This window comes from Otolemur garnettii, unplaced genomic scaffold (genome assembly GCF_000181295.1).
Source record: "Otolemur garnettii isolate 467f Iridium unplaced genomic scaffold, OtoGar3 scaffold00018, whole genome shotgun sequence".
In the NCBI taxonomy this organism is placed as follows: Eukaryota; Metazoa; Chordata; class Mammalia; order Primates; family Galagidae; genus Otolemur; species Otolemur garnettii.
Genome location: NW_003852413.1, coordinates 20,509,242 through 20,521,919, shown reverse-complemented (window position 1 = coordinate 20,521,919; position 12,678 = coordinate 20,509,242). Strand labels below are relative to the sequence as shown.

General features: G+C 51.3%; 1 protein-coding gene and 1 long non-coding RNA gene across 2 annotated transcripts; one reads left to right on the top strand and one right to left on the bottom strand.

Moving 5' to 3' along the window:
• The first annotated feature begins 8,181 nt into the window (after positions 1 to 8,181).
• LOC111724019 lies at positions 8,182 to 8,871 on the top strand. The gene is made up of 2 exons (XR_002772399.1): positions 8,182 to 8,311; positions 8,408 to 8,871. It is a non-coding gene; the product is annotated as an uncharacterized LOC111724019 (long non-coding RNA).
• Positions 8,872 to 11,051: 2,180 nt separating this feature from the next.
• On the bottom strand, positions 11,052 to 12,678 carry PPY (pancreatic polypeptide). Its single transcript, XM_003786289.3, has 4 exons — positions 12,640 to 12,678; positions 11,695 to 11,885; positions 11,374 to 11,445; positions 11,052 to 11,202 (listed from the first exon to the last, which is right to left on the bottom strand). Exons 2-4 carry the CDS (start codon positions 11,883 to 11,885, stop codon positions 11,178 to 11,180), a joined length of 288 nt encoding a protein of 95 aa, XP_003786337.1. The 5' UTR covers positions 12,640 to 12,678; the 3' UTR covers positions 11,052 to 11,177.

Below are 12,678 nucleotides of genomic sequence, written 5' to 3'. Positions count from 1 at the left end.
CCCCTTCCCCCAGGGGGTACTGAGTCCTTCCTACTCTATGGGGTCTTATAATTAGCCCTACCTTCTTCCCAGCCTCAGCTTCAGAGGTCACTTGGGTGCAGGCAGTGTCTCTGCTTCCCCTAAAATCAAGGTTTCCCGTGCTGGTGGCCAGCCCAGAGCTCTGGGAGTCAGGGCACAGAGAGAAATGAAACTCTGGGGTGAATGTTGTGAATTTCCAACAAATCTGGCTTTGTATTGAGTGAGGTTGCACTTCCTGTAAATGACCAGCAGGAGCCTCCAACATCTATCCTTAGTCTAGCTACAACCTACTCTCTGTTACTTGCCTGGGCCTTGTTCTGGAAATCTTCTCTATTGAATATACTTCTCAGTTTAAAAAGAATTTTCTTGGAGTCCCAGTGAGCTATATAAAATTGCATAAATATTTGCTTATAAATTGTTATGTTTGTGCTATTGAACCATTTTTTTTTTTTTTTGAGACAGAGTCTCACTATGAGTGCCATGTTATCACAGCTCACAGCAACCTCAAACTTTTGGGCTTAGGCAATTCTCTTGCCTCAGCCTCCCAAGTAGCTGGGACTACAGGTGCCGGCCACAACACCTGGCTATTTTCTTGTTGCAGTTGTCATTGTCATTTAGTTGGCCTGGGCCAGGCTCAAACCCGCCAGCCTCAGTGCATGTGGCTAGTGCTGTAACCACTGTACTACAGAACTGAGCCTATTGAACCAATTATAATATTCACAACCAAAAAGAAACTAAAAATAATTAATTTGTAAATTGTAAATAAAAGTTCTAACATTTTCTTTCCTTACCCCCAAGGATCCTCTTGCATACCTCTAGGTATACTCCCACTTTGGACCTTCCACAATCATAGCCTCAACAGGGCATCCAGACAGGTATGGATCTAGATAACTTTGGCTCCTCTCCAGGACCAAAAATAGGCTTCCCTGGAAGACCAAGTGTCCTGGCCCCTTGATCCCTACACTACTTCAAGACAGAGCCTGAAGCCCCCTCCATCACCTCTGCACACAGGTCAGATTGCCTGTCTGGGGGGTAGAGACCCAAAACCTCTCTCTGAAGCAGCCTCTTTGAGCTCCTCCCATCCCACTCTGGTCCAATGCTTGCACGTTGCTCTGGTTTTACTCTGCTCACCACCCCATTAGAGTAAAAAGTTCTGGAACCAGACAACTTTGTGTTGAAATTCTGGCTCAGCCACTTGTGTGTCCTAGGTCAGTTAAATAACCTTGCTGAGCCTCAATTTTCTCATATATACAAAGGAGATAAAAAGCTCTACCTTGGATGATATGTAGAGTGGCTACCATAGTGGCAAGTCCACAGAATGTGCTCCATTAATACAGTGCCCTTCTTGGAATTAATGCAGTACCCTTCTTGGGCAGGCTCTAGCTAGGTGCCAATGGGGCAGTGGGCGGTCAGTCCCTCTCTCTGGCTGTCTGATGTGCCCTGGGGAAGATGGGGTCCACTTCAGGACTTCTAGAGTCTGCAGTTATCTAGTACAGATAGCATGTCCCCTTCCCGCTGCCCACACACCCTTTGTTGGCACCTTGCCCAGCCCTATCTGAGCCACAAACTCCTTCTTATCTTCCTTTCCATCCAGTGCCCACAGTGAGATGCGACAGGCTTTGATGTGAGCACCATGTGAGGGGGCCAGGAACAGGCCGCCCATCACCAAAGTGGGGGAGAGCTTGCAAGTCAGCATAGACCCTAGGGATGGGGAGAATCCTGCTCCACACTACAGTAACCCAATGTCCATTGCTGGAGACACTCCATAAGCCAACTGCACCTTGGAGTGCCCCCTGTAGACCCTACACAGAGCAGGGGCTGATGGGGGTGAGGTGAGGGAGGTTCTGGATAATAGCAGGGAGGAGGGAGCCAAAGTAGCAAGAAGATCCAGGTTAGACACCCTGGGGATGGTGAGGCGCTTGAGTTGCTATTTGGAGACACAAAGCAATGACAGAGGAGTGTCACCACTCAAAGTGTGACATGAAGGAGAGCTGCGTGTACACATTCACACACACATGCCCTATGCTGCTTCCCTCCCTATTTGCCCTGGGCCAAAGGACAAGGGAGCATTTACAGAGTAGTTCAGGGCTGAGACAGGTAGAGGGCCAAAGGCTGTACAGAACACTGGGTGACCTTGGATTTGCCACAACCTCCACCTTACCTCCTGAAGTGCTATGACAGGGGAGCCCCAGTCAACCAGGCCATGCCCAGCCACCCCCTTCCCAGAAATGCAGGATAGCCCCAGTCCCCAGCATTCTTCTCTGCCCCCTCCCCTGCCTCAACCACACAGGGGCTTCTCTGCCCTCCAGCCCTGCCTGGCTCCCTTGGCTCAGCTCCAGCCTCTTCCACCCCTAACAGGGATCTTTGCTGCCGTCCTCATTTTTGTTTAGCCACTGGAGCTCACCCTGTGGCAGATCTTCTCTGAGGTCCCTGGAGACAGAGTGAGGGACCTCCTGCAATCTCCTGCCATCCCACAGGGGCCTCCAGCTGCCTTCCCTGCATACTGTGAAGGAGCAGTGGGGCCTCAGGAGGGAGAGAAGCCACCCTCCACTATGGCCCTTTTCTAGGCCAGAGGCACTGGGGAGGAACTATCCCTCACCCCACTCCACCCCCAGCCCATCAGTACAGAGTGGAGAAGTTCCTGCCATCGTGCAAGGCAAGTACCTTTACCAAAGAAAGATTCCACATTGGTTAATGGAGAGCTGAGATCTGATCCTAGGCCGCCTGACATCAGGCTCCACTGCAGAGGCTCTGCCTCACTTCACAGGTGCTGTGATTAACTTCATCTTCCATGGTGAAGCTGAAGGTCAGAGGAGCTAAATGACTTGCCTAGGATCACACAGCAAGTAAGTGGGGGAGCTAAGCTTAACAGGGTCAGCGAGGAAAGAGATTTGCTTAGTGTTCCATCAATTGCACTTCAATTTCCAAAACTGATAACTCTCAGAAACAGCTGAACTTAAACATTTTAATTTGACTTAAGATTATACTTAACAATAATCAGGGAAAAAAAATAATAAAATAAAATAAAATAACAATAATCAGTGTTTGGGTTTTTTTTTTTTTTTTCCGGCTGGGGCTGGGTTTGAACCTGCCACCTCTGGCATAGGCCAGCACCCTACCCCTTTGAGCTACAGGCACCGAACTATAATCAGTGTTAAAAGAAATAAACCCGGTCAGGCATGGTGGCTCATGTCTGTAATCCTAGCACTCTTGGAGGCCAAGGTAGGTGGATTGCTTGAGCTTATGCGTTTGAGACCAGCCTGAGGCAGAGCGCAACCCCATCTCTACTAAAAATACAAAAAAAAAAAAAAACTGAGGCAAGAGGATCGCTTGAGCCCAAGAGTTGTAGGTTGCTGTGAGCTATGATGCCACAGCTCTCTACCCAGGGCAACAGCTTGAGACTCTGTCTCAAAACAAACAACAAAAAGAAAGAAAGAAACCCTTGGGAACAATTTGTAATCTTTCTTGCTAATCCTTAGTTGGTATCCATCATGGCTGAATCTAATCTTGAATTTCTCCGGACTTGATTAAGATATGTTTACTAATGTGCTCTCAATCTTTTATCATCAGACACTGGAGTTGAGGAGCAGCTAGCATCTCTTGACAGCTGCTGGAAGGGATATCCTACTGCCAGAGCCTTCTGGCTTCCTACTCCTGCACAGAAAACTCAGCCATTTGGTTGTGGTTTTCTCATATGTAAAATGAGAGCTTGGGGGATAGAGACTAGATTACTAAATTCTCTTTCAAATCCATCTACGTATCTTGGAGACAACTTCCCTCTCAGCTCATAGAAGAGATAAAAACCTTCTTTCCAACAGGAATTTCCAAAAAGTGACCTCTTGGTAGACATTTCTTGAAATATTCATTATTCCATTCAATAAATACCTATTCCCACTAGGCTGTGAAGTTCTTGGAGGACAGTGACAAAACCGACTGACCACTGTAACCTCCAGCACCCAGCACAGTGCCTGCCATCAAGTACACACTCAAAATTATTTTTCAGTTTTTTTTAATTAAAAAAAAATTATGGCTCGGTGCCTATAGCTCAACCGGCTAAGGCGCCAGCCACGTACACCTAAGATGGTGGGTTCGAATCCCCAGCCCGGACCCGCCAAACAACAATGACGGCTGCAACCAAAAAATAGCCGGGCGTTGTGGCGGGCGCCTGTGGTCCCAGCTACTTGGGAGGCGGAGGCAAGAGACTCGCTTGAGCCCAGGAGTTGGCGGTTGCTGTGAGCTGTAATGCCATGGCACTCTACCCAGGGGGACAGCTTGAGGCTCTGTCTCAAAAAAAAAAAAAAAATTATGTTTGTGGCTGGGCATACCTATAATCCTAGCACTCTGGGAGGCCAAGGCAGGTGGATCGCCTGAGCTTAGGAGTTCAAGACCAGCCTAAGCAAAATTGAGATCCATGTCTACTAAAAATAGAAAAACTAGTCAGGCATTGTGGCAGGTGCCTGTATTCCCAGCTACTTGGTGGCTAAGGCAAGAGGATCACTTGACCCCATGAGTTTGAGGTTGCTACAAGCTATGATGCCATGGCACTCTACCCATGGTGACAGAATCAGATTCTGTCTCAAAAAAAAAAATTATGTTTGAGAGGGGTCTCACGAAGTTACTCAAGCTGGTCTTGTACTCCTGGGCTCAAAAGATCCTCCTACCTCAGCCTCCCAAGTAGCATAGGTGAGCACCACCAAGCCTGAATCTAGGTGTTCAATTAAAAACAAGGTGCAGAAGCTCAGTGGTAGGGCCACACAACAGTAGTTATTAAAGCTCCCCAGGTGGTTTCAGTGTACAGCTGGGTGAAGCCAGGCCACTGCACGCAGGGAAGACCCCCAAGGACTCTTTCCTGAGAAGGTAGCTATAGCTATGGAGGGCAATCAAGTGGCAGAAGAGCTACCCCCCAGAAGAGCTGAGAGAAACCAGAGGAGATAGAAGAAAAGAGGCCACTGAGAACAGATGGCCCCAACCTGCTCCCCAGTGCCCCTCTTGAAAAGGGGACTTCCATTTGGTTCTAAGGACATGGAAGTTCAGAGAAGCTGATGTTTGGTCCCTGTCCACACCCTTCAGCAGCTCCTAGGTCTCTGATCCTCGCTGTCCCTGATAGCGCATCTGAGAGCAGGGCAGAGTTGATGTCATCAACAAGAGTCATCTCTGTCTCCTAACTCAGAGGAAATTGTCCTGTCCTTACCAAGGGACATGCAAAAACAGCTGATCAAGTTTTGCATAATGAAAGATTTTTCTTTATGTGAAAGTTAAATACACACACACATAGTGAAGAGGCTTCAGCACAGGGCTGTGCCCAGTGGGAATAAGCAATAGCCTGTTGGCATTTAGGGCACTTTCAGATATGGCCTCCTACCCTAAGTTATGGAATTTTATCATGGGAATCTCGTTTCTTTTTTCTGGCAATTCTTGGCTCCAGAGAAATGCAGTCCTGGTCTCACTGAGCTGAGATGTCTCGCAACTTCAGAGATTTTGACACTGCATTTCTCACCCCTCCCTCGAGAGCAAGTTTTAATAAGGAGAGGAGGCCAAAGGACGAGACACTGAGGGAGAAGGGGATGGGGAGAAGGGCTCATCTGTGAACAGAGGGGCCCACATATGTGCCCAAAGCTGTCCAGGGCCTGAGCTATGTCCCAGTCGGTCTTCACAACATTTCTACTCTCAGGTTTAATCAGCTCCATTTCACAGATGAGGACATCAAGGTTCAGGGAGATAATGTTTTTTAATCAAGGTGGCAGCCAGTAAATGGTAAAGTCACAATTCCTGACCAGAAGCCTCTATTCTTTCTATGGGGAAAGCCCCTTCTGGGGGTGAGGTGGGCACAAAGAATCAGCTCATGATTCACAGCCTTGCACTAGAAAAGCAGCAATGGTGAGCAAGTAGAGGGGACCTGACAGTCCACACAGCTGAAGCTCTGTGGCCTGAGGCAGCCCAAGGCCTGAGTTTATCATTTAAGCAGCCAAGACCCATCCCCCTCCAGAAGGCTCAGTAAATCATCCATCAGGGGCTCTGAAATGGCTAGGCAGGCTGAGAAAATCTCCAAGATGTACAGTGGGGCCTGAAATCCTGAAGGTAGAAACTTCAACTCCACTCCCCAACCCCCCAGTGGCAAAGTTCTAGGAGCCAGGAGCAGGGATGCTGGGGCCCCATAGCAGCCCTGCAGGGAAAGGAGGCACCTTGGATCCAGCTAGATGGGGAGGATCGTCTGGTCTCCCAGCATAGGACCCTTCCCAGGAGAACAGCCCCTGGGAAAAGCACAGCCCCCTCTCAACCGCAGAGACAGCTCCTCCCTAAGATCTGGAGACTTGGATCAAAAAATTTCCCCACTTCCTAGACCTCCCGTCTCTGCCACCCACACATCTTGGCCCCTGGCAAGGACTGTGCCCTGGTCAGGACAGCTGGCAGCCTGTGTGCTTCCACCCCCACCCTCTGTCTGTTCCCAACTTCCACATTACACCACTGGGGCAGGAGGAGGAGGCCCATCTAGAGGTGAAGCCTTAGAGGGAAGGGGGGCATGGATCCAGAAGAATATAAAGGGCCTCAGAGGCGCTGGCCAGAGACCCTTTGCTGTGCCGCTCTGCATCTACCCTGCACCATGGTAATGTCTGCTGGCAGTTGTTTTCTCCAGGAGCTTGGGGATGGGGGTTAGTACCAAGGTCCCTCCCCAAGCCCACTAAGGGCATGAAGGAGTGAGGCCAGGGAAGCCTTCTCTGTCGTTCCGATTGCCAGGACGGTTGCCAGGGCTTCCTGTCCTGCTTGGGTGGTGGGATGAGGGAGTTCCTTGGTAAGAGAGGGTTGAGGGGCTCAGGAGCTCTGGAAGTATATATTATGTTTCTGGGCATCACAGACTATAAATCATTGTATGTGCCTATGTGTTGCAGGCACAAAATTCTCTGTACATTAGGAGTGTGTGTGTGTGTGTGTGTGTGTGTGTGTGAATACCTGGACTGGCATTCCTGTATGTAACTGTGTCAGGTATTCATTAACATGTATTATTAGGTACCTCCCAAGTGTCAGCCTCTGTTCCATGTGCTTGTGATACATCAATAGACATAACAGCCAAAGCGCTCAGCTGTAATTAATGGTGCTTAGAACGAAGGATGGAGCATCACTGGGAAGGGACTCAGACCATAAATATAATAAATAAGTATATAGTAAATTAGAAAATGCAATGGGAGGCTGGGCATGGTGATTCATGCCTATAATCTTAGCACTCTGGGAGGCCAAGGCAGGTGATTGTTTGAGCTCAGGAGTTTTGAAGCCAGCCTCAGCAAAAGTTACATTCTGTCTCTACTAACAATAGCTGGGCCTTTGTGGCAGGGGTCTGCAGCTACTCCAGAGCCTGAGGCAAGAAAATCTCTTAAGCCCAAGAGCTTAAGGTTGCTGTGAGCTATGATGATGCCATGGCACTCTGCCCTGGGCAAAAGAGTGAGACTGTCTCAAAAAAGAAAAAAAGAAAAAGAAGGAAAAGAAAAGAAAATGCAATGGAGAAAAAACAGAACAGGATGAGAGGTTTGGGTTGCAATTTTGAATAGGGGTGTCAGAGCAGGACCTACCTAGAAGGCAAATTTTGAGCTGATGCCTAAAGGAGGCGACAGAGCTGGCCATGTGATATCTGGAAGAAGTCTTCCAGGCAGAGAACAGCATGTCTGGGTTTGGAGGGAACAACGAGGAGAAGGGAGAGGGGTGAGAAGCTTGCGGGCAAGTCAGCAAGGTTAGGGACCACCGGCTTCAGGCCATCCTGTGCGTCCGTCTCAGGAAGTGCCTCCTGGTCCAAGAGAGGAACAGACTCCTAGAACAGGCCTGACACTTGGGAGGTACCCAATAATACAGGTTAATGAATACCTGACACAGTTACATACAGGTCCCTAACCAAGGCTCTACTACACATGGTACTCTGTGTGCATCACTGTGCACGTCCCGGTGAACACCAGGATTCCCCTTACGGCGGTCGCGCACCTGCGTATGTCCCAGAGGCAGGCACGCCCTCTCACCCCAGCTCGCTCACTTGACCAAGCGTCCCCCAGTCCCATTGGGGTGCAGTGCGCACCACAGACCCGCCGTCACGTGACAGCCTGCAACTCTGTCTGCTCCGCCCCCTCTAGACGCCAGCTCTGCGCTGCGCGTGCGCATTGGCCGTAGTGTGCCTTGTGTCACTACTGCAGTGGCCCCAGGGCGCTCTCGGAGAGGAGCTGCAAGAGCTGCTGCCCCGCTGGCCCAGGGCGGCCAGTTGGCTGGAGAACTTAGGCCATATCCACAAGTATGTGGGAAAGTTCCTCAGCAGCAGGTAGGCTCGAGAGGGCGCGCGGGAGGAAGGAAGCGGGTGGGAGGACACGGCCCCGCACGCGCATCGCGGCCTGGGCTGCAAAGGTGTGTTCCCCAGCTTGAAGAAATTTATAAACAAGAAACCTGAGAACGCCACGAACCTCTCCCCACCGACCTCCAAGAACCTCTCCCTTCCGACCGCCAAGAACCTCTCCCAACCAAATGCCACGAACCTCTCCCCATCCATCCTCTCCCCACCGAACGCCACGAAAGTCCAGGCACTGAACGCCATACAGCCCCCACCATCCACCTCTTCCCGGGGCCCCAGGTAGGAGAGCACAGACACTGCTGGCGCCTAGGAACTGGGGGCAACTTGGGTTGGAGCGAGAGGAAGCTCCTGCGGGCTGAAGTGGGGAGGTACTAGTGCCCCCAGGGACTTCCTCCTCCTAGCTACCTGGACCTTGACCTCCAGACACCTGATCCACTGGATCTCACTGCTCGCCAACACCTTTATATTGTGAAAAGGGCCTCAACTCCACCCCACCCCCTCAGTGAAAGCAATAAAAAGACACAAAATCTCCATTGCTTCTATGACTTCTGTGGGCTTCTGTGGGTCTGGAACAAGAAAGGACCTGACTTTGAAGGAGGACAGGGAACCCAGGAGTTCCTGCTGTGGGAGAAAAAGACATTACCTGCAGGGTTTCCCCTGCAACTCATTTACCTTCCCACACCTCACCCACATGCACCACTGCCAAGGTAGGGGCTGTAACTTGGAGGGAGAACAGAGGTGAGAGAAGGGGGTTCAGCATGTACATGTATGTACATAACTGTACATACAGACACACACACCACCCCAGCCAAGGCTCTACTACACAGACAAGGCAGCCTCAAATGGCAGCCTTTCAGCAGTGCTGGCAGCAGTGCCCTGTCTGCCCTTCAGTGTACAGAGTACAGGGGACCTCCTTTGCCTCCTGGGCCCTCTCAGCCCCTCTGCTGGTGACCACAGGAGGGAAAGGGAAGAAGCCTAGCTAGAGCCTGTCCCTGAGAAGTGGGCTTGAGAGTGGCACTCTTCTCTGAGGATCCCCACAGCTGTCAGAGAGGCCTGGACAGGGCCAGAGGCCCCTGCCATGATCCAGCTCTCATACTCAGATGTGTTTTGAGCAAGGTTCGAATTCCCATCCCCTGGGAAGTGTCTAACTTGTCTCCATTCAGAATCATCAGAGACAGCATCAGAGACAGTGCTGGGACTTCATAGTCTGCCATACAAACTCAAACTCTGTTCTGTTCTGCTGATACCAGCCCCCCCTTCCAGGCATCCCTTGTGTTTAAGAATCAGCCGGAGACCAGGTGCCATGGCTCATGCCTCTGGAAGGCCAAGGCAGGTGGATTGCCTGAGCTCATGAGTTTGAAACCAGCCTGAGCAAGAGTGAGACCCCTGCCTCTAAAAAATAGCCAGGCATTGTGGTGGACACCTGTAGTCCAAGCTACTTGGGAAGCTGAAGCAAAAGTATCACTTGAGCCCAAGAGTTTGAGGTTGCTGTGAGCTATGGCAACAAAGTGAGACTGTGTCTAAAAAAAAGAGAGAGAGCATCAGCCTGAGCCAAGCCACTGCAGCCTCTAGAAGCCCTTTGCCTGTTACGGCCAAGTTCCACTTCCAGATCATTTGTACATACCAGACGGAGCCTGGACTTGAGGGGAAACATGATTGAGGTGCTATTGCCATTATCAAACCCACAAGCCCCATCCCTTCACATGAAGGAGGCAAGAGAATCCATTCTGAAAACTAGAAAGATTCTAATTCTCTCACTTCTCCCCTTTGTACGTGTACCCCAATTCCAGTCCCCACACTCCCAGAGCTGGAGTGTACAATCCACAGACTGGACTCATAGTTGTGGCCAGATTGCTCAGATAATCAAGCCTCCTCCTCTCCTGCAGCATCTTGAATACCTCTTGTGCCCAGGAGTTCACTACCTCTCAGGACAGTCTCTCTAATTTTCTGGAGGGCAGCTCTGAAGACACCCAATGTGACCAGTGACTACCTCAGCCCCAGAGTTACTCCTGTGGACTGGGCTATTGCCCCTGCCCCTGTGCCAAAGATACTTTAGTATAAATTAGTATTTTACCTACTATCTAGGCTCTAGGAAAGCACTGGTGAGGGGTACATTTGGGGGCAGGGTTGTCATTGAGCTCATGATCAGAAAAGTCTAGAGATGCTGAAATGGGAAGGTTTGCCAGTGCACATCTGTAATCCTAGCACTCTGGGAGGCTGAGGCAGGTGAATTGCTTGAGCTTAGGAGTTTGAGACCAGCCTGAGCAAAAGCAAGACCCTGTTTCTACTAAAAATAGAAAAACTAGCTGGGCATTGTCCCTAGTGTCCATAGTCCCAGCTACTTGGGAGGCTGAGGCAGGAGGATCGCTTGAACCCAAGAGAGGGGTTGCTGTGAGCTGTGATGCTATGGCACTCTACCGAGGGTGACATAGTGGGGAAAAAAAAAAAAAGAATGCTGCTCTTCTGATTTGCTGAATGACCTTGGGAAAGTCCCTGCCCCCCCTCTAGGCCACTTGTCACTCTATGAAGTGGAGAGGATGAGCCTAGTGACTAATGAGTTTGCAGACATTCTGAATCACTTATAACAGCCCCTTGCCCTGAATCACTTATAACAGCCCCTTGCCCTGAATCACTTATAACAGTCTCCTTTCTCACAGGAGCATTTTGCCCATTCCTTCCCCCATCAGGGGTCCACAGAGACTCAGAGACAGGCTGTGACTTTGATTTGCTTTATTTAGCCTGCATGGGAGCAGAGAGCAAGCTTTGACCAGAGCAAAGGGTGTAGAGGGGCAAGCTGGGCTGGCGCTGCTTATGGAGTCATAAGAAGCAGGAGGTGGCATTACAAGTCCATCGGGCTGAGGTCCCTGTGAGGACAGGAGAGAATGTGGCAGTGGAGAGCAGGCCTCTTGCCCTTAGGAGACCTCAGGCTAGCCCTGGGCCCCTGTTCTCCCGCCCCCTCCTCTTCCCAAGCCCTGATTCAGCCCCCCATTTCAGCCCCAGGGAGCTGGGCAGAGAAGGCAGAGAATCAGACTCACCTGGGGGCAGCTGCATGGGGGGAGCCCCACTGCAAGGAGCCCAGTGTGTCTTCTTTGTCTCTTCTCCCATACCTAAGAGGAAAGAGACAGTTAGGGCAAGCACTGTGCCCAGGTGCCGGCTCACCTGCCTCATACCTACCCATAGGGACCATCCTGCCTGGGGCACTTGGGCCCAGGCCTGGTCAGTAGAGATGCTCTGTTTCCCCAAGAGCAGGTGTGGAAGGGGATAGGGACTGGGACGGGGTTGGAAGTGTGGCCAGGAGTGCAGAGAGGGCCCAGGCTTGCAGGGGCCACATCTCTCTCCCCGTCTCTTGCACATACCTAGGTCTGGTCAGCATGTTGATGTATCTGCGGAGCTCAGCTGCATACTGGGCCATCTGCTCTGGTGTGGCATTCTCCCCTGGGTACACCGGCTCCAGTGGGGCTCCTTGGGCGCCCAGTGGTGGCGGCAGCAACAGAGCCACACAAGTGGACAGGAGCAGCAAGGAGAGGCAGCGGCGTGTGGCAGCCATCTGATGGGCAGGGAGTGGACAGGTGGAGATGCAATAGGACCCAGTCTGCAGATTCTTCTATGCCCAGGAAGCTGGGCCCACCTGCCCAGCCCCTGAGCTCATCACCCATCTCTCCAAGTCTGGAGATAAGGAGGCAGAGCTGAGTGCCCCACCTCCCAGACACTGCTCTGGAGGGCACAGGCAGCCCTTCCTGTGAGCAGCAGCAGCCAAAGGTCAGTCAGAGCCTCGGCAAGGTACAAAAGTATAGCAGAGAAGGGGGACATGAGACCTAGAGACAGGAGGCAGAAGTGGGATGGGGATTCAAGGGAAGGGACTGGTCGGAAATAGGGGGGACACTCCAGCCCACCCTCAGGCACAGGGCACAGAATGAACTTGTGAAGCAAGGGGCAGAAATCCACGGCCTGGTAGGTCTGACCTCCCCCCAGGGTAGAGACACAATTATGGATCCTGGAGAAAACACTATTGCCCATGTCACCCTGTGCAGAGAGGGACAGGGACACACACAAAGCTCCCAATCACTTACAAGGTCTCAGTCACACATTCCAGCTCACAGCTACACAAACGCACGTACACACTCGCACTCAACAGTCTCCTCTTCTAGAGCAACAGATTTGTCCAGATGCAGAGCAAGACTCGAGCAAGACCTTAGCCTTCGCAAGGTCCCCAGGTCTGAAAACCACAAACTCCTTCCCTCCATTTTAAGCCTCAGCCCCGAGGAGTCCTCCTGAGCCCAGGGCAGGCAAAGCCCACTTACACTGAGTCCGGAGAGCAGATGACAGACAAAGCGGGCACC